Raw genomic sequence first — 22,628 nt, forward strand, 5'->3', positions numbered from 1 at the left:
TTCAGCCGTGTTTTGGGCAACATTGAAAATTTCTTTTCGGCTTGGAAATTAGCTTTACCTTTTGAAGCTATTAATAAGAAACAAGGAGAAATTGATATCTGGCCAATAGTATTTTACCATGAAGGATGGAACATGTGATTTATAATATAACCAAGAAGGATTTGGTATTGATATAGATATCTGATCTGTGATCTTCAGTTGTGTATGCGAAAACTTGCTAACCATTGTGTTTCCAAACTTTTCAGATTCTCGGAGAATATTTCGGACCGGTATGCAAAAATGAGGCATTTTGAAAACAAAGGGTTAAATTTCTAATTTGAATTGTGTTAAGCTTGAAAACATTATAACGATTTGCATAGAAAATAACGTGGGATATAAAATCCAGGTGTGAAGCAACTATTGCAATGGAGGCGTTGTTTATATTCCCAATCGGATAAGATCATTTATGTTTCGCTAAAATCATGTTTCAAATTATAACTAACACTACTCGTATTTTAAACAATTACTCCTCAAAACCCACAGAAATCATTCAATCACCACAAAAAAAAACAGTTAATCACATTTGGGTTGTCACTCTTTTTGTCTTGCCTAACATAGGAGCTGAGACCTCCTCGTCCGCACTTTTTTGGTGCGGTTTGCTTTTATCAACTGATGACTTTTCCGACTTTGAACTTTGCTTTTTCCAGCTTTTTTTGCTTTTCTGATCTCCAGACCCATTTTCTGCTATTTTGCCGTTTGTGCTTTCGGCATTCGCAGAGGATCTCTTTTCGATGAAAGAAGTCCTAAATGCGGCTGATAGTCTAGAAGGTGAGCTGATTTTACGAGTATTTCCGTTGTTGTTAACTGAAAACTCTGTTTCTAATTTCTGCCCTCCTTGAAACACGTTTAGATATCTGTCATGCTGTGCTTCCGAGAACCGACTGATATTTGGTGGCAAATCTTGACTCTTACGATTCATACTTACTCGTGCTCTTCCTCTTTCGCTCTGAGTCGTAGCCGGTTTGTAATTTATATCCGAACCCCAACTGTTACGATTCGACATGGTTCGATTCCGGGGTACGTCCAGTTTCTCCGCCACGCCTTGAGTGTACAAAAAAGACCGTCCGATATTATTCATTGGGGACTGAAAGTTCGTATTCCGTGGATCGCGGCGAGTTGAATATCTACCCGAGGAACCTACAGATCCCGTCATGCTAGAGTTATAATATCCCTCGGCGTAAAAATTAGGGTTCCTGATGCTGTACCTGTTGCTAAGTGAAGTCGTATCTGGTAACGCTATGGGAGATAGAGAACTCCGGTTCGGCCCTCTTGCCGACCTTGCTGAGTTCTTGGTGCCATAGAGAAAACCCCTTCTGGGAGGTGAGATATACTGTTGGGAGGCTTCACCAGCGACCAGCTCAGCCGAACTGTTCGGTGAATTGGAGTTAGTTGCCACACCCACACCCGAGTTATTTGAGAGGTATCCAGTACTGCTTGCGTTGCGTTTGGACATGTGATTGTACTGGTTTCTTCCCGATGGAGGCAGTGTTCCGCCCTCTATGCTCGAGGGACTGATGGGTGATTCGGGGTGGAGGGAGGAAGGACTGAGAGGTGAATGTCGTGTACTGGAGTCGAACGTGAGACTTCCTCCTCCTAAGGATTCATCATTGCTGGTCAGTCCACCGTCTAATTCGTCACGCCCTCGCTCCGAATCTAAGCATGGCCAAACAGGCAAATGGAAAAGTGTCATTTGACTGAAGGAGCACAAAAAAAGAATGTTTTTCAAGCAAATTTTCAACTTTGAATAAAAAAAAATTATGACCTTGAAGCTCTCGAATTTCAACTTTTTTTACTTATACTTTTGCTGTAAACGTAAACTCAGGTTGCAAAAACTAGATCATTAAGTCACTTCTATATTCCGCCTGAAATTCGGAAATTGAATTCGCCTTTTGAAATTAGGTCAAAATTTCGTGACTTCATACGAACTTGCGTGTACCGCACCTCCGGTGCTTCGAATTTTTAACAACTCATAAAAAACCGTAAATATTGGAAAAACATCAGCATCCTTTGAGTGTACTCTGACAGCACCGAATTACAAGGTTGGTTATTTCAAATTTTGAAAAAAAATTCTATTTAAGTTTTTTCGATTCAAATTTTTAAAACCCATTAAGTTTTTTATATCCAAGTTCTTTGAAAAACTTTAAAATCTTTGAAAAATTAAGAAAAATCACTTATAGGAATCTAAAACTAATTAGGCAGTCGTTTTTGGACTCAAGATTTGCATCTCCTGAGAGATCTCTTACAGTACCAAACTACAGCGTTGGAAATTTCAATTTGGGAAACTTAAAATTAAGTTTTCTAAGAACTTTTTTGAAAAAAAAAAAACCAGAAAAAAAAACGTCGTATCTCGAAAACAACTCAAGGCAAGATTTGAGCCGCCACAATTGGAAGCAAGATCTCTCGCAATCCATGAGAGTCCTCTGACAGCCCCTAACTACAGGGGGTTATGAATTTCAAAATTTGAAGAAAAAAATAAATTTAAACTTCTGAAAATTTTTTGAAAAAATAACAAAAAACGTCATTTCTGGAAAACTACAAAGACTTGAGCAGTCACAGTTGGAAGCAAGATTCGCAACACCTGAGACCTTGAGACCACTCTGACAGCCCCAAACTAAACGGTTGGGAAATTCAAATTTAGAAGAAATTAAATTAAATTTAAGTTTTCTGAAAACTTTCTGAAAAAAAATCACAAAAAACTTCATATCTCAAAAACTACAAGTATTTGAGCAGTCATAACTGAAGACAAATATCACTACTCTAGGGAGTACCCTGAAAGAGCCTCTCTATAGGGGTGGCATCTTCAAATTTTGTGAAATTATTTATATGTAAGTTCTTTTTTAAATCTTGAAAAAATCCTAAAAAACATCAAATCTCGAAAACTACAAGGATTTGAGCAGTCATATTCAGGGGCAAAATTCACAACTCCGGAGAGTACTTTCGCCGTTTCCAACTACAGGATTGAGATTTATTTTACATCTTAAGTTTTTTTGAAAAAATCAGTAAAAAAAACGTCATATCTCGAAAACTACAAGGATTTGAGAAGTAAGATTTGGAGGCAAGATTCGCAACCGTTGAGACTACCCTGAAGACTACAGGGTTGCGAATTTCGAAAATTGCTGTATCTCGTACCCTAAAAGAATTGCTTATTGATATATGGAGGCCGAGATCGCAACATGCGGGGAAACCCTGACATCATCTCACTATTGGGCTGCAACTTTCAACTTTGGTGAAGTTTTCAAACAGGAAAATTGAAAAAAATCTTAACCATTGCAATATACCATATAGCTTAAACGTGAAAAAAATTCTTTTGTTAAACATGCAAAAATAAAACGTTGAAAAAGCTTAAACATGGCGAGATAGTGACGCCCGCATTTAAATGTATAATAGATTTAGGACAGCAATTTGCAACCCTTAGAATTTGTTATATGCCCTCTCTTTGTTCGTGATTTATTATCTAAACACGAGTAACAACGAGAAAAAATTTTTTCTTCTTTTCTTCTAGTTTGCAGCCCGCATTTAGAAAAAAAAACGAAGACAAGTCAGCCAAACCGAGTTAAACAGTTTAAATAAGTGCGAAATATATTAAGCGGCGAGCACTAACTCACGCCAATGCCGCGTTAGAAACATTGATTTTATATTTTCATTATTTTTTACTCAGCGGCGAAGTTGAGCTTCGCACCACTTGCGATACAAAACAAGAAAGCCGCTAAGTCAGAAAAAAAAACAAAAAAATTCGAAAATGTCCAAAAAAAAAACTACATTTATCAAAAAAAAAGAGGGCTAATTTTCATATGAAAAAAAAACATGCCAAGATAATGGAATGCGAAAAAAGCATCAAAAGAAAATTTACCAAACGGTAACGAAGCCGAAAAATACCTTGGCAGAAACCCTTTAAGCCGAAAAAAAATTTACAAGACTTAAGTTAATAAGTCCGCTTCACCCTCAAAACACAGACACGCACACGCAATTTTTTACTACTCGTCAGAAGACGCAACATGACCATTAAACCGATATGATATAGGTCAAAACCTATCAAGCGGAAAAAAGGAAAAGAAAAAACCAAAAAGCCAAAAAAAATTGTTGTCATGAAAAACTTGACCTAGAATTTCTATTAAGATTTTCAGAAATTTGAGCGATCCAGAAGTGAGCATAAAAATTTTGTTTTCCTTGAAACGAATCGAAACTAGGTCATTAAGCCGAAAAATAAATAGGCCGAAACCAGTAGGAAAAAACCGGTTCTGTCAGATTCGAACCCAGGACCTTTGTCGTCCCAGGCGTATTCGTTACGTTACCTCCAGACCAAGTGTGTCGGAGACACAAAGAAATTAGAATTAATTAAGAACTGAACCTAAATTTACCATTTTTAATTTTGACAGTTCTGTTCCTAAAGTTATAACGGGTAAAAAGTCTCGCACACGATTGTAATACCCTTGCTATCGCAAGGCTAATTAATATTATTAATTATTATATTCTATATAGATTATTGTAGATGTACAGTAACGGCCTTCTCTTGTTTAAGCATGAACTTACATTTTGAGTTCTGAGAGCTGTTTCTGGAGCCTTGTTTTAAGGAAGCGCTAGGCGATCGTCTGTCTTTGTTCAAAAGCGAAGGAAGTTGTGCAATTGCGCCTCGGGTCGCCGAAGGTGAATTCTGACTGAACAATCTACCCGACTTGATTCGTCTCTCAGAAGCGGCGTCCCCTGCGCCTGAACTTCTTCGGTCTGATGCAACTCGCTTCGGTTTCGTAGCTGAATCAGTATGCAATTTAGACGTTTCTGAATGACTTGTGCTATCAAGTATCGTTTTCTGTTCTTGATCAGGACTTTCAGTTGTTTTCTGTTCTCGATTAGCAAACTCGCTTATTGTTACATTAAATTCTGTTTCCTTTATAACAACTTCTTTTTCAGCAGGTGCATCGGTAACAGTTTTACTATCCGTACAGTCACTTGCTGGCACAGGACTGGTGCCAATCCTACCACTGAAAACATTGTTTTCACCGATATTAGGACTATTTGGAATTGCCGAATCACTTCCGAAACTAGACTTTTCCTCATTTCTCAGCTCCGTTAACGGGATTCGATTCCTGGCAGTTGGAGAAACTTGGACACCTGGTCTCACAGGCGGTGTCGATTCCGGCGAGTATGGCACAAAACTAAGTCTTTGATTTGCATTTCTTTCGAAACCTGTGGCCATTGAGGCTCTCATGATGAGTTCTTCGTTCTCTTTTTTCTTAGTCTCTTCGGTTATCGCGACTTCTTCGTCGTCAAATCCGTTCGATTTCAGATCTTGTCTGTTCAATTGAGTTCCGAACTCTTTAGGCACTTCGCCTTCCGGTGATTCTGCATTCAGAGGATGTTTGGAGGAGTGCAGCATTGATCTGAATAGACTAGTGTTTATTGCATCCCCTACATCAATTAATTTGAAATAGGAAAATAATTCCCACGTAGCTGCTCAATTTGCAGTTATTTGTTGATAGCTCAATCAAATTGAAATCAAATATTACTTTTTCAAGGTATTCAACCACAAGATTTCACCAAGCTAGCCAGTTATCGAAATTTTGAAGAACTTTTTTCGTCAACATTTTACCAAAAACAATGTATTCTCGGACTAGTATATCTGAGGTTTTGAAACATCGTTTGACTAAAATTCGCAACAAGAAAATGCTTATTAGAAAAATACAATAACTTTTGTAACACAGTACCAAAAGACGGAGATTTTTAGGCTTAAATATAAAACTAACATACCATACTTTTTCATCTTATTTTACCAAATTACATCTATACTCCGCAAATAGTCATTTCTTACACCGATAAACTCCCTCAACTAATTAATTCACAAGTTCATGACTGACCTGAAGTTCCGTTTGAACACTTCTATGATGCTCGTTTCCTCATATTGCAACGTGTGTTTGAAGTTGGTTATATACAATTTAGGGCACTCCTCTTTTTTCAGCTCTTTTTCCTTATACGTGATGAGAGTGTAGGCCATGGGTAGGAATATGATGTCTCCCTCTAGGAGGAAGATGTCCCATATTCGAAGGGACAAAGAGAGGGGGAAGTCTGCCTGGAACACTGTGAAGTACCACAACATCAGGTATGTGTCAGTCACCGTTTGGCACTCCATGAGGTGGTTGTAGAGACTTTTGTTCTGAAACAAAAACCAATCAATGAAATTATCGATTAAATTTGGCGTATCGGCAGTAATGAAAACATGGGTATAGTGGTTTCAGCCAACCAAGGGCCATGCTGATTGATTGAACTTTTCACCATCCAAAAACACAGCCAGCAGACAGTAGGAAAAGTGCCAATTAACGCAAGTAAACAGAAAAAATACAGACTAGTTTTTTGCAAACATCTCAATTATCGAATTTCTAAGAAAAAAATAAGTGCTTTTTGAATTATTAGAACAAATTCTGATTGGCATTTGATAAAATTAGCCCAATTTGAGAAAACTGGATCAAAAATAAAAGCATCTATTTCGCTGGAAAATCTTAAAAACAAATTCCACTATCGAAAACACAAGTCGATCATGTTTTTCATGACCTTTAAGCTTTTGCTGTTCGATAGTGAAGTTTGCCTTCGATTGATGTCGAGCTTGGTCAATCAACATCTCAAGATTTCAGAGCTTTAATTTTCAACTTGGTCTGGCTGAGTCAAAGTCAATAGTAAATCACGCATTTCAAAGTAGGCTTAAATAGCCCATTTTTGGTGGGAATTCAATTGAAGTAGTAGTTTAATCTCCTTTTTTGGATACGAGGGCAAAATTCACCGCTGAACTTGTAAAGCCCCCAAGTAGCCACACGTCATCTTTTTCGAGTGACTTCACGGCTTCCGTCAATTTTGCCCCATTTTAATGACTTTTGGGACGTACTCTTTAAGTAGACGCCTCCAGAAACTGTCAGTTTTTTTGTTGCTGGCTTCCATTTGGACTTTTTGTTGCTGGCTTCCATTTGGCTACAGCTGCTGGAGCGTAGCCAAATGGACGTCCCATTGGGAAGTGGTTGGTTGTCGGTCGAAGCTCGTTGTCAATGTCAATGCTGACATGCGCAAGCGGACGAGAGTTGGTAATTGTCTCAGTCTTTGCTACAATAGTAGCAAATAGATCTCCTGATAGTCGATCAGAACCGAGATTTAGAAAGAACGCTCGTTTTTATCATTGAAACGAGTCGCTGCCACACGCCGCCAAAGTGAAGAGCAGACAGTGGTTTTAGGCACCATTCAAAATTATGGACTTGTAGCGTTTCACTTAGCGTGGTTTCAATGAATTTGATTGGTTTTGAGCGTAGTTGTTCACAGGAGCCGACGAAGTAGCCTCTACAGAAGAAGTTAACAGTGGCGTTGTCGGAGTTAAATAGCTTAGGTGCGCCTCTTCTAGCAATGAAGCGTCGAAGTGCCGTTTTGCAGTCATTTTTAGAGAGACTCGCTGTCGATTCCAGGTGCACCGGGCGAGTAAAGTGCCAGGCAAAGAGGCAAAAATAGCTCTTTTCTGTTGCATCTTTTGTAGCAATGTAAAAAAACCCAGTTATCAATCTCTGTGTTTTTGAACGGAAATGCATTATCAGTTGGATCGTCGTTACAAGTTGGAGGCAAATCAGCCATGAGTGGATATAACCCTCTGCCTTGGAACCTCTGGCAAAGGCAATTATGTCTTATCTGTCAGAGTATCTTTCTGTCAGAGTAGCGCCAAATGTTGACAAAGCTTTGTGCCACGAAGTTGCGAACGTACTCAGTAGGGTGATGCATGCAACGGCAATGGGGGCTCTCGATCATCAAGCGCACAGCATTTTCCTTTGCGTTCAGGATTATTGGATGTTTGTTCCGTCTGGTAATGTAGCAACATAGTCATCCTCGCGCGCGAAAAATAACGTTGTCGAGAAAAGGAAAGAATTTTCGTTGTCTGCCTTTGTTGTCAGCTTCCTGTTTGATGTTGATATTGGTCAATCAATATATCAAAATTTCAGAGCTTCAAATTTCATCTTGGTCAGGCTGAGTCGAAGTCAATAGTAAATCAGGCATAACAAATATTTGGGATAATAATTTTACCGTGTTTATGTTGAAATCATACTAGAAATCATACTGGCGGCAGAAGTTGATGATCATCAACACCTTCCTTTTACACATAGGCGAATCTAGCGAGGACACGACAAAGAGCAGCTCTAGAAAGTGCAATAAAAAATAATAAGCCTTGAATTAGTAAAAATTCGGCTACGTCTCGGATTCAATTTCTAACCTATTGCGAGATAATCACTCTCACGCACTAGCCAATCAGCCAAAAACGCTTAATACATCACAAACGTTTAGTAGCCGCAAATAAAGCAGAGAACAGATGAGATGCTATGAAAAATCAAATGCTACAGATCGTGATTTGGCAAAGTTCCACCAAATAAGTGAGGATTTTTAATGAACACTTTCATTTGTGAGTTAGATTAGAAAAACAGAATGTTCAAACTAATACACTAAGCTGCTCGCTAGTGGAAACAACGGAAAAGTAACGAACTTTCAAAAGTCAAACCGGGAAAAAAATAAAAACATGAATAAGTTATAACACTTTTGAAAACTACCAAAAATCATGAGGCTGAATCATGATTGCTCCTTGATTCTTAAATTACTCCTTCTTACGGCCTTTGCAGGTGTTAAATATTTAAAATCAAAACTTCAACATAGCCAGAGGTACACGCACAAGCAAACCGAGACAAAGTCAAATTTGAGCGTGGTTAAATTTTGACTTTTTGCAAAAAAAAACAAATAAAAAGTCAACAAAACTAGATCTACCAAACTTTTCACATTTGTCTCGAACTATTGTCTTTACAGTTTATTTTGTGAAACATATGTCTAGTTAAAAGATGGATAGTTGAATGAGCATCGTAAAATATCACGAACTATATAGGAGTCTTCTCTACGTTCATCGACTCCTTATGACAGCTACACAATATTTGATTTCATAAAAAGCACCAAATACTAAGCACTCGTAAAATAACTTTGTTTTCCTATCAAACGACGCAATATTTGGCCATTAAGCCGATATAAAATATATCAAAACCTTTTAAATCGAAAAAGATAACACAGCCAACAAACCGTAGAAAAGGGTCAATGAAACCAAAAAAAATGACTGCCTCACTTTCAAACGTTTTGAAAAATTCGAATTTGGGAGAAAAATAACATATCACGGTAAACTTGATCTTTTTATTTCTCTAAGACACCAATCAAATAAAAATCCTTTTGCAACAAGAAGTAATTGATATTTCTGGCAATATCTGCACATTCGCAAATGGAGAGCGTAATTTGTGTTACTTTTGGCAAACAAGTTTGAGTTAACCGAAATAAAAAAACATCAAACCTCGAAAAACCAAATTTAATCAAATTAAAAACTTTTTTCTGGAAAAATAGCCAGAATTCAACAGGACCTTAAAAGTGTCTTCGCAATGTTCATAGAAACTTGAAATGTCTACATTCATTAACTTAATTTTCATGCAAATAGTCTTATATTTGATTCACTGACAATTCATAAAACTCCAGTCACCTAGATTCTTCGCCAGTTTCATAAGAACAGCGAAGACAGAAAAATAAACTAAATTCGACCAAAAACTTTTATTCGACCAAAATAATAGTTTTCAAATATAATGCGTATTCAAAATGGAGAAGTGCTCAAAATATGCCTGTCGGCTGACAAAAAAAACAGATTTGAGATAACTTTTGAGTGAATATGTTCGACAAATCGTTTCAATGGAGAAGACGCCGGTCCCCTACTAGCAACCCAACCCAAAATGAGACAAACACAAAAAAAAATAAGTTAAACTTGTTGCGCGAAGCATTGCTTTTTCATTTCATACAATGGTTACCTATGTTGGCATCCATGAGAACATTTCATATCCGCTCGAAAAAATTCCGTTAGTTAACGAAAAAAAAAACAGAAGTGACGACAGTTGACGTAACAATTCAGTGATTATGTCAGACGAAGTTAAAACTTGTAACATAGCCAACAGACAGTTGAAGATTCAAAAACACACTATTACAGTTTGGGCAGTTTTTTTTCGATGTTTTTGTCCAATATCAACAGATAGCTATTAAATTGCATGCTATATCCACAGCGGAGTTGAGCAACCAAACATCGTGAACTTCTGGGAAAAAAACTGCCCAAACTGTAACGCTAGTCCGCATGCCATACATCACCTCTTTCACTGTCCATCGAAGCCAACATCTCTAAGACTTGACGACCCGTGGGACAACCTTGTTGCGGTCGCAAATGGCTCAACTTACCAACATAACGAGCACATTAGGAGTTTTTCTCTTTTCTCCGCACTAAGTAAAACTTCCCGCTGAAACCTGACACGTGAGCTTTAATCGGTTCCATGTACCAAAAACTGTCCCTAGACAGGGGTTTTACTCAGTACTGTCAGAAGGGGGCCTTCCCGCTCTTAGCGAACCCTGGGAAAGCCAGAGTTACAGCTTGACGGACGAGAAAAAAACAATTAATCAATCTCCACAATCTTCGATTGTGGCGTACTGAAAATAAACGACAATAAGACACGATGTGGACGACCCCTCCTTTTGCAGCTACAAACAACAACATGAACACTATGTTTAAGGCCATTCACAGGATACTGACGAGCATCAAACCTAAATCGCTTAAATAAGATCAATATCTTAAAGGAACACAGGGCTGGTAGATCCAAGCAATAATGCAAGACAAATCAGCTCACATCAAATCCCACGAGAGAAAAACTCCTTATATTTTTGACAGATTTTAAAATAGAAAATTTCAGAAAACTGAAATTCACACTAGATTTTTCAAAAGTTGCCAACAAACAAATTTTTGAAAGCAAATGCAATTAATAAAAACTTGAAGTCTATATTCCTTGGAATGTTATTGGTTCCAACTCAATAACTGTTTTTAAACTACAGAAAAGTCTGTCATGAGAAGAATCATTTTGGTTTTTCACAATAATTACCGATATTTCACTAGTCCGAATTTGAGGTCAATATCTACATTGATTAACTTAATTTGCATGCAAATAGTCTTAGATTTGATTCACTGACAATTCATGAAACTGCGGCCAACTAAATTCTTCACCAGTTTCAGAATAAACAATTATGAATTTACGTTCACAATAAACAGTTGCTATTGTACTTATATTTTAAGCGATTGTCGTGTTTGTTTGTATGACACGAACATTCTGAAATGAGGCTGCATCAAACAGGATAAGTTGGAATGGATGTAGCTATCAATTGTATCATTACTTGCTTCTGCTTCTAACTACTAAGAATGGGCCAATTAACTGAATATTATGAGTACAGGAAAAAACAAAATGGGAGTCCGCGATTTCTATAGTGGGTGTTATCAATTGGTTTTGAATGAACACAAACTTCTTCGTTGACGAAAACTTCTTTCACGATCTAAGCCCAGAAAAAGAGTAGAAATATCATCTTGGGCACCGAAACTTCTTCAATTGCTTGACTTAAATTGCATGGTTCTGTATTGACAAGCATTTAAGTTGCACTCTGCTTTATCAATTAGTTTTTAAAACTAATCTCTATATATTGACAATGATGTGGTAGGTTAATTTTCGGCAGAAAAAAGCTGGTTGAAAATTATGGCCAGTGATTTTCATCCGTTGATAAGGAAAAAAGACAGGATTCGATAGTTCAAACATCAAAAAACTGGAGTGGAGCAAATAACGTGGAATAAATATTGAGGAAAACCGTAAAAAATTTAAATCCAAGACCTAATTCAAATTTTTCAATAAGTTTGAAACCAACCACAAAGCCCAAAATTGCCAAATAATGATAATTGAAGGTTATCCGATAAAATCAACGACTATATGAAAAACATGCGAAAAATTTCAATCGGAACTTCGAAACAAGATTTTCTAAAATAACATTAAAACTTTTTTTTAAAAAAGTACTTCAAAAATTGGTTGTGAGCGCAAAATACAGCCCGTACTATATTTGGAGAAAAAAATCGTCAAGACGCTGACAGCCAAAAACAAATCGAAAATGGTTACAAAAAATACAGGTCTGATCATTTCATATACGAAGGGGAAGCCTTTGAAAAAACATCAGCCAAAGCTTTATACAGAGGCGAAGTTGCACTTCGCATACACAAGCAAAAATATGACCGATAACGCTACTGGAAAAAAATGGTTGAGTAAAACTTTGAGTCTACAAAATTTCTTAAGTGACGCACGCCAATTATGAGTCTACATAATTGCTAAGTGACGCAAGCCAATTATGATGCATTAGCAGTACCAGTCAATTTGAAAAAAAATAACGGCTCTTTTCCAGTCCCCCCCCCCCCTTTCAAATTCAATTATGAAAAGCTTATTTAACTTTGTCATATTGCAATGAAATTTGGCGTCGTGAACAAATCGACCATTGTGAACAAATTTCTTCTTCATATTTTACAGCCTAACATCACGCATTTAGCCGTAATAACACGTAAAACAAACATAAAACTCGGTATTTTGAAAGGGGGGAACTGAAAAAGAGCCCAAATTACAAACTAACATGCCTCAATTTCTAAAGCTGACGAATTTTAACTAGTATACGAAAAAGTTCATTAAAACATCCGACCCTGCCCAGATTTGAACCCTCTTATTTTGCTGCTGGTCTCCTTCACTACCTCTACGCTACAGAACCATGATACCTTGAAGCTAAAGTGCTATTTGTAATATAATAGTCTGTGGTAATATCCATAGCATTCGCTGTACCTAATAGCTGGATCAAAATGAACAACTTCAAAATGAACTCATTTTGTCGCACCCATTGCATCGCAACAATATTTGCGACTTAGGTTGGAAAAAAAGAAAGTTCATACTATAACACAAGCTATGCTTGTGTTAAAACGAGCTTTAAAACCGTAAGGCATAAAAATTGACATGCTTTGCCAAAAAAAGTACACAAAAGATTCGAAGCAGAGACCTTTCTTGGACAAAGTGGAAACGTTCCTCCGCCACAATACTTCAAATGAAATGGCTTTCAGGTGCATTACTTACAAGAAAAATGATTCAGCCCGAAGTCATAAAACATTGTCAAAGCTCCAAAAATAAAGTCTTAGTATAAAGTTTAAGTATCAGCTATTTGGAATAATACCGCATCAATCTGAGCAATTCTCTTTAACAACTTTGATCAGCTTGTGTTACTGCAACCAGATCGATTGAAAAATATAGCAGCTATTTCGTCGTGAAACTCGTGAATTTATTTTCGAGAACTTATGGAGATATATTTTCAGCGAGCATTTTTTTGCGTTAATGCAACCAAAAAAATTAGACTGAAACTTATAGCAGCTAATTCAACTCCTCCGAGAATCCATTTTTGCCAATAAATTATCAGGATATACATGCATTGAGAATTTGTTGTGTTTATACAACAAAAAATTAGACTGCAACTTATAGTGGCTATTTCAACTCCGCCGAGAATTTACTTTCGCCAATAAATTATAAAATATATTCACCGAGAATTTGTGTTAAAACAGCCAATAAATAGACTGAACCCTATAATAGCTTTCCAATTCCGCGAGAATTAACTTTCACAAAAGAAAAGATTGCAGCAATAGAAGCAATCTACATAGCTCAACAGAAAATATGTTGGACACATCATTATGCAGCAACATCCTGGTCAGTTTTCAAGAACGTTGATCAACTTGCGTTAATGAAACTGAAAAAAATGACAGATGCCTATAGCAGCTGTTTCAACTCCACTGAGAATTCATTTTCGCCCAACAATCATGAGAATATATTTTCACCAAGAAGTTGTGTTATTCAACCAATAAAATTAGACTTTAACCTATAACAGCTATTTCAATTCCACCGAAAATTCATTTAGTTCAGCTAATTGTTTATGCAGCACATGCTGACATAAGTGATCGGCTGAAGAGTTTGTTTCTGTAATGTTTGAAACTGTAAAAAAATATTTGAGTTCCGGAGACTCAGATCTTATGGAAGCCAAATCTAGACCTACAAACAGCCACGTTGACAAATTAATTTAGACAACTTGCTTAGAAATTTCTGTAAGCCATAATTACTATGCCGATTACAAAAAGATAAACGATCAAAAAACAATTACAGCTGATTTCTCGACTATCACGGTAAAATTCAACCAAAGTTATGATAATTAACTTAAACAAAAAAAATCAAAAATTATCTTTCAAAAAAAATTTTCTATTACTTTTAAAAGAAATAATGGCCGTTGAAAACTTGCCAGCTAGACATGCATTGATCCTAGTTCTATTAAGACATAGCCAACAGATAGTTGATTTGACACAAAACCGAAGAAAAAGATGACTAATTTTCAGAGCATTTTTCGCCCTCTGATTTTAAAAATATAAAACATCAGCCGAAACCAACTCACCCGAAAAACCTTAAAGCTAAAAATAAATGAGCAAAAAAGATCTTAAAAAAATTGAGCTTATTGGTTTTTTTTACTTCAACAACAAATAATCGAATCGAACGGCGAATGAAGATACAGATATCCTCAAGAAAATTTCGATGACCAGGCATGTCATCACAACAGATTTGGTGCAGTCCCGATGGAACTGGTTCCAACAGAACTGCTTCCCCGGAAATGACTTTCTAAACTCCGGCTTGATATAAAAAGACCACGAGACCTAACTTGCGATTGATAAAAGATCAAAATGATCTACGTCCTTTTTGTTGCACCGAATTTCGCGCGGAAAAAAACAAGCTCGAAAAAAACAAGCTCCCAGTTTTATGTAAACTGAATTCGTGTCAAGTTCATTTTAATTTGTGAATTTTGTTCCGATCATTTGAAAAATGGGGAGGAACTTTGTATTCGGTTGTTCTATTTTTTTTTGTTTTCCACAGAAAATCAGCTACCACAAATAATCATCAGAGAGAGTTGAGTGATATATCACATAAAAGCCCTTTATTTGTAATATGTCGTATTTAAAAATTTGCAAAGCTGGGCAAACACTAGTGAGAACACAAAAAGCAGCTCTATAAAGTGCAATAAGCCTCGAACTAATAAATTGGAGAAAACATGCTAAATATAAACTGCCAATACTAATCAACAAAATGCCACCAAATGAGCACTTTTACTAGCGAGATGGGTTAGAAAAAAAGCAGTGTTCGTTTTTTTACGAATTTATGCTTGGCGTCCGAATAAGAACAAAAACTTTAAGCAGGGGTGGATTTAGAGGAAGCGGACAGACTGACGAGCGTCTCATCGGTAATACGACATTTGTTTTTAGCCGAGCCGACCAAGCCTATATCTTTTCTTGGGCGCCAATAAAGACTAATTTTGAGCGGTAATCGCTCGCTTAAAAAGCACTTGTTGGGTAACCCCTCCGCAAAAAGTGTCCCAAAAAACTAATTTTCACCAGTTTTAGACCTTTAAAACAAATTTGACCTTTCAAACAAATTCAATCATCATTTTTGGGGGTGCAAAAACTTAAGCAAAATTGTCATAATTTTCTTGCCCGCCAAAAATGAGGAGTTAAGGCTCTTATTGAAAGGTCAAAATGACGTTTTATGGCCCTTTTGCAGAGCAGCTCGAAAAATAGATCAACAAAATTTTCAAATTTTCCATTTTATGAAAATTCATAATATCGAATCCAAAGTATCGATCTTACTTTCTTTCGAAGAATCCGTTCGAAATCGTCTCGCAGTCTGATGTACTTCGGGAAGCAGTCAAGAAACATTCCATGTAGAGCATATCGCGGGTTGGTCATAAGTCGATGAAGACCCCAAAAGGCACTTTTTTCGTCCGGTACGTAAAGCAGCAGTAGTCCAGCACATTGATGCATTCCCTGGCAGTAGCCTAACGTTTCATTGTAGAAAGAGTAAGCCATAAGAACATTGAAAAGCATACATTGTCTCTGTGAAAAATCTTTTTTGAATTCCGCGCGATCTCGGAAAGTTCTTTGGACATCCTTATCAATTTGAAAAACATCTTCAAGTCTAGCATAACGTTTGCTTCCCTCTTTTATATTTTCATAGTCAGAAGCGTCTTTACTAGTGAGATCGTTGATTCCAAGCAAACAGACCCAAAATTTGATTCGAAAAGGTTCTGGAATCCCATGGTAAACTAGATCAATGAATCGTCTTTTCTGGCGAATTCGTGAGAAACTGTCTTTCAATCTAGGTTCGTACTTTTGTAAGAATTCAGCCCATTTAAAGTTAGATTCTCTATGGTCTTTTTCTCGCTGCAAAATTTTCTCCCTACTAATAGTGTGGTGGGGTTCTGACACTTTCTCATTGACATATAAGGTTGGTTCTTGGTTAGGATTGCTGTAGTTTTTTATTATTTCTCTCAACTTTCGTCTGTTTGACCAGTAAAGCGGGTCAGTAATGACATCTCCCGCCATTTGTTAATACATTCAACCCATTTCCTGAAAACGAAGGAGTCAAAAATAAAATTTGACGCAGAGGCGGAGCTTTGCATCACCTGCGATACAGTGCAAGCACAGCTAAAAACATTTTGAGCAATTAAGTTATAATACTTTGAAATCTTGCAACTGAACTACGAAGCTTTAAAATCAGGCCTTTTTTAAAATTAGGTGACATAAATTAGGTAACTAAGCCGATAAAACATAAGTAGATATACAAAAATCTGACGGTTCAATTTTCCCGTCGAAAAAATTTCAATTTCTTACATGCTGCAAAAGAGTTAACATTCGCCCGGAAGTACATATCGACGGAAAATAAAGCTAAGCTATAAAACGACTGGCCAGCGTCTAAACAAAGCTCTACATGCTTTTCATCGTCTCTACCAAAGCCAGTTCTTTTGGTGGTCTTTTCAATATCGGGTCGACAAAAACGTTACTGTTCTCCGGCTTCGACCAGAACGCTCAAATTAACTTACTTACATGCAAAATAGTGAGCTCATGGCTGGGTCTCAGTATCCCCAGACCACGAGGTCACTCCTAAAAACAGGGCCATTACTATTTCTTATATTACTAATGTTTTACTTATAACACCCTTATTTCCTCTCCGGAAGGCTGGTTTCCACCCTTCACCGTTAGTGTGAATAGCCTTGCAACGATTGTAGCGACACAATCGTTGCAACTCGGAGCGGTCTCTGCTAATACTCTGTTGTATTCTTCTATCTCTTATCGTCATTTTTCTCACAACTATTGGCGTTGTTGTTTTCGCAACTTCTATCGTTGTTCTGTTTTATTTTAGATTTTTTTTCCAAAATGGCCGTTTCTGACGTTTCTCAGAAAATCTGACGTCATCATTCGAAATTTTAAACATTTAAAATACCAGAATCTTCTAGTCTTCACGATTCGTCTAATCGTCTGAATAATGCTGTTAATCCTCTAAAACTGCCAATTCTCCAGGCTAGCGGCCAACCCTCCGAGACTGTCTTTTTGTCAATAATGGTCGAATGTCACATACTCCCTGTGTGCCATTCTGCCAGATGGCACAGCGCAACCTTCCGACGAAGTACGAATCAGAGAGAAAAGGTCTTAACAGCAAGAAAGTGCTTGAGAGGAGGGTCGAAGTATTCTGAAATTTTCTGTTTTTAAAATTTCGATTTGCCAGTTGATATTTCTCAGAAATACGAAAAACGGCCATTTTGACCAGAAAAGCTGAGAAAATCAGAACAACGACAGATATTGTGAAAGACAGTCGTACAAGAGACGGAAAATACGAAGCCTCTTATCGTGGCAACAACGCACGATAAGACACTTGTCAGCGGATACTAGTAGAGAAGGAAGCTTCAGTGGGGAAGGAGTATTCCACGGAACCCTCCCGGCACGCAAATTAGAAGAGATAAGAGCGTTATCGCTGGAATAACACGGGAGCGGAGGCTTGGTCCCCCAGAGACTGTTTATGTGAAGGGACTGTATAAAACTAACTATATAGCTACTTGGATGTCGTGAAACTTTAAATTAACACCGGTATTATTTGATATTTTAGAATATGAGTAGCTAGAAAGAGGAAAGGGTCAATCCATCTCCAATGGATTTAATATAGAACTGTCACACAAAAACATATTAAAATAGTTTGTTCGAGCCGTGTTTTTAATGACAATCACGTAGTCTGAGGATCCGAGACTCAGCTATGTGGTTGTGTTCGCATGTAAACGAAAGCTGATCAAAAGTCGTTTGACTGATGGCCTAAAAATGGTAACTTTTTACTTTGCCCTAGACAGACCAGAAAATCAACTGGCAAGGTCGAGACGGTGAAAAGCGAGTAGGATTAAGGTAACTGACGCCTGCCAGTCGTTAATAGGTACTTTTTCTACGTTCCGTCGCTGTGTAGTATTTGGGCGAATGTTACATAGACGTTTTTATGGCGCTCCTGGGTGGGCCTGTCAAAGGCATAAGACCATCATGATCAGCAAGCGTTTCAACGACGAACCCTCCGCTCCGGGCGTATGCCCAAGTTAGAGGCCTTAATGACCGTTATTGTACTGGGGGGAAGGTGCGTACCCTCCGTCCAGTACTATTTAGCTTTTTAACTTAGTTAACACCGAAAATTCCGGGGGCCGGAGGGTTAGGTGGGAAATCTAGAGCCCGCTTGTCCTGAGGTCCCAGGACCAAAAACAATTAAAGAGAAAGCGTAAAACCAAACAAAAATAGGGTATAACCAACAAAAAACCAAAAATAAATTTATTTGAAAACAAAAAAGTACAAAAAACAGTAAAAAACCGAAAAAAGACCAAAAACAGTAAAAAACATAAAGTGACAGTTTGTATGTTATTTCCGGACGAGATGTGATCTGACCTTCCTATTTGTTGTTGTTTCAGATTGATTTATATCGTTTCTGATAGAAAGATTGTTTGTTTTGGTGAAGGGTTGGATACCCTCCCTCGAGTGTAATTTGAGTGTTTAAGCACGTTAATGGTGATTTTGCCGGTGACCGGAGGGTAGAGTGGCAAGCTGATCAACGTGTTACACACTCAACAGGGACATCAGGGACAACATCCACAACGACTGTTGGGTATCGTTGAAACAATTTTAGTATCATTCGGGTACTATTTCATTAAAATTTAAGTGGTGGGGGGCACGATTGGCGCGGTCCGATTGTACCCTCCATCGATTACAAATTTCCGAGTTAAGGGTCTTAATTCGGGTATTTTGGTGCAAAGGAGGGTATAGTACTGTTTATTAACGACTACTAATAGGTTATTATCCTTATTACATATTACTTATCTCCTAATTAGACCCAAGAAACACCCAATTTTGTCGAAAATTATCGATTTTCGACCAAACTGTAGACCCCCAAATTTTTGGATATCCGAGCTTTTCCGAACAGCAAAAAGCTGTTATATAGGGAGTAGCTACGTAGTTCGATCCCCCTAACTAAAGAAACCGCGTGAGAAAAGACTCAGTGAAAGTTGGATAAAACCAAAATTTTTCGGTCAAAATTTCGATAATTTTCTGAATTTTGTCAATCTGTTTTGGGGATTGAGTTTTTGAGTTTTTAGAGTTAGAGCAATAAAATTTTTGCGTTAAGAGCGTGCTAGCATAACGTGCTCGGCTGCCAGAAAAATTCTTGAGTAGCCCTCCGATCAGCTCCGTAGATAGAGCTAACGACTTAAGGATCGGAAAAGGAAGGAATCGGAGGGTCCAAATTTGATAGTTATTGGCCAAATTTTTGCCTCCAAACCAAGTTTGATCCGGTTTTTTCCTATTCCAGTGCCGTACAGGGCTACTACGCTCGTTTCAGTTATTTTTAGGCACTTTCGATAGGAATTGCGGAAAAAGTTTCTCAGAACCTATATAGGTGGTAAAAAAGGGCCATTTGGACAAACACGTTTTTGGCAATTTCTCAAAGACTAGTCATCCGATTGGGATAATTTTGGTACCATAAGTCGACGTTTTGGACCACTTTTCCGGACCGCAACCGTTTTTGGGTTGTCAATCTCGGAAAAGAAATTTTTTTTAGAATTTGTTGGTTCGGAGGGTCCAAATTACAGGTAACCCTCCGAGCGGCAGAAATTTTTTTTATCAAAACACCTTTTTATCCAACTGGGAAGGTTGACCGTGTCAGCCAACCTAGTTTTAAGTCAGGTAGACCACTTTTGGAGACTTTATTGCGGTAACATAACCTTTTTCTTGATTTTTGGGGAACCCTCCGAGGTAACCCTCTGGAGTCAGCTAAGGCCCTTAGCAACCCTCCTCAGTGGAAAATTTCCACGAGGTTATCCAAAGAAGTTAAGACAGCCCCCCCATAGAGAATTTAGCTTGTTTTGACGCTTCCTGAAGTTAATTGAAGGCCCTTCTGAGTGAGGCTCAGAAATTTGAAAATTTTGGAGGTAACCCTCCGAATTAACCCTCCGGAGCATATTAAGCATCTTATTGACCCTCCTTAGTAAAGATAGGGGGACCCTCCGAAGTGACTTGGGTGATTAAGGTTCCCTCCGAAGTAGGCTAAGTGTCTTAACAACCCTCCGAAGTAACCCTCCGGAGTGTCTTAAAACTTCCAAACAACCTTCCTTGTCAGAAACTTGAGGAAATCTTCTGTGGCAATTTGGGAAACGGAAAATATCCATTTAATTAAGATCATATTAGGATATTAGGCGTGCTTATTAGGATCATAAGAGCCCATTTTGACCCGGAAATTCGTGATCAACGTTGGATTCTAGATCGGGTGTATCAGAAGTACCCGAACAAAAAATTTTTTTTTTTTTTATTGTGATTTTGGTTGTGTGGTTGCCTTGAGCTACTTAATAGGAAAGTTCGGGCAATCCGGGAACAAATAAAAGAATACCTCTGTGAGTGTATCAGGCAAATACACACTCACTTGAGAAGAAAAGTTGTTCCCTAAAAGTTGTTTCTCGTGCACTTGGAGCAGTCCGGGTGTGGGAGAACTTTTTCATAGACTTTAGAAATTTTCGATCAGAGGTTGCCTTGAGCCACTTAATAGGACAGCTCGGGCAATTGCAGGGCACCTAAAAGAAGACCTCGGTGGGTTTATTAGGCAAATACACACCCACTTGAGAAGACTGTGTCCTGGGCTTTGTTCTTTCGGATCGTTCCGATAGGGGGAAGTCTTTTTCTTTAAGACTAAGCTTTATTGATCTATTTCTGAGTCATCACTGCTTTTTATCAAAGATTGTTTAATTTTAACAAAGCAGTGACTTGATAAATTGTGTGGCGATAAATTGATACTGACAAAAGGTCGCTGCCACCTGTAGGATATTCTTATCTGATTATCTATTGTGTTTGGTGTGTTGATTATCTCTTGTGAAAATTTTGTGATACTGCTATAATATACGACAGGGTTGAGCTAGCATTAATATCAATACTGAGCAGGCCCTGTGTGTGTGTGTAACTCTAGCTGAGTCACTAAGATTGTCATTGAGAAACCTAAGAGGCACTCTTGATACTTACGAGATCAAGGAGGCAGCGTTAAGTAATTTAACTTGAGTTTGTTTGCGGTATGTGTGCGTCGTCATTAAATCATACGAAAATTGTTTTTGTAACAAAGGATGCAGCGCATGGACTCGTTAGGATTGACTACTAAGATTCCCAGGCTGAGTAAGGGCAGCACGCGAAAATTTAAAACTAGGCGTAGCCAGTCCTCGTTTAGCAGCGCCTCCGACGTGTTTGCCGAAAATGAATCGACTAAAGGTCAACCAGTGAGCGAAATGAGATTGAGGAGCGAGAAAAACCTCGATGGCGATCAAAGGCGGAGCGCCGAAAGCGGAACCGCGAGCGAAACGCTTGTGGACCCCTTTGACGAGGAAGAACAGACGCTCATTCGACCCGACTTTGAGCCGGGCGAGGACCTCGAGCGGGAGGAAGTCGAGAGGACGGAGGAGACCTCGGAGCGTTCCGAGGTCGAGCCGCGAGAGGAAGTCTTATTCAAGGGAATGTCCAAATCGGAGACCAAGAGTCACAGGTGGAGGGGAGAATACTCACATTCGGCTAGTACCCACTCATCTCTGGCCAAGCAGAGCAACAACGCGATGATGTCAAGTATAAGCCCGAGTGAAGAACAACCGGGTTCGAAGGCCAAGAAGAGTTGGAAGTCTTTGTACGACGAGCGCATGGCGTCACTACCAACTGTAGGTTTAACTTCCAGTTATGACTACCCGGAGATAGCCCATCCGGATGTGAACTTCACACCGTGCCCAAGGAACGATATGAGCAGGAAGGCGTCGTCAGCCTCGCCGACCAGGCCCATGTCAGATGGGATAACGATGGGAGCGTCATCAACCTTCGACAGATTAATGACGTCGATGAGCAAGCAAAAAGGCGATGCGTCATCAAGCACCAGGCTGCAGCCGCAGTTGACCTCATCTTCTCTGGGACTAACCCCGGCATTTGGGGCCACTGGCGACATAAGTGACATGTTCGCTGGCGTAATGAATGGTCTGGATGAACTGAGACGGGACATGACTAAAAGAATAGATCAGGTTGATGAGAGAGCTCACAAGGGTCAAGAGAATCTAAGAGATGAACTAACGCACGTGAAGTCGCAGGCGAGGGTTGATCAAGCTCAGTTGATTCGCAACACCGATCAATGCCTGGCGGAGAGCCTGGCACAGGCAAGCAAGGAGTCATACGAAAGAGAGGCTAGGATGACCAGGGAGATCGAACGATTGTTGAACGATCATGATAGTACCTATGCCCACACGATGACTAGCCTGGAGAAGAGGTTAGATGCAAAGTCTGA

The 22,628-nt window shown here is 38.5% G+C and overlaps 1 protein-coding gene across 1 annotated transcript; it reads right to left on the bottom strand.

The window, feature by feature from the left end:
- Window positions 1-442: 442 nt before the first annotated feature.
- LOC134854057 (ecotropic viral integration site 5 ortholog-like) lies at window positions 443-16,380 on the bottom strand. Its single transcript, XM_063870128.1, has 4 exons — window positions 15,626-16,380; window positions 5,892-6,187; window positions 4,570-5,417; window positions 443-1,692 (listed from the first exon to the last, which is right to left on the bottom strand). Exons 1-4 carry the CDS (start codon window positions 16,358-16,360, stop codon window positions 557-559), a joined length of 3,015 nt encoding a protein of 1,004 aa, XP_063726198.1. The 5' UTR covers window positions 16,361-16,380; the 3' UTR covers window positions 443-556.
- Between the last annotated feature and the right edge of the window lie 6,248 nt (window positions 16,381-22,628).

Source organism: Symsagittifera roscoffensis, chromosome 9 (assembly GCF_963678635.1).
Source record: "Symsagittifera roscoffensis chromosome 9, txSymRosc1.1, whole genome shotgun sequence".
Taxonomy (NCBI): Eukaryota; Metazoa; Xenacoelomorpha; order Acoela; family Convolutidae; genus Symsagittifera; species Symsagittifera roscoffensis.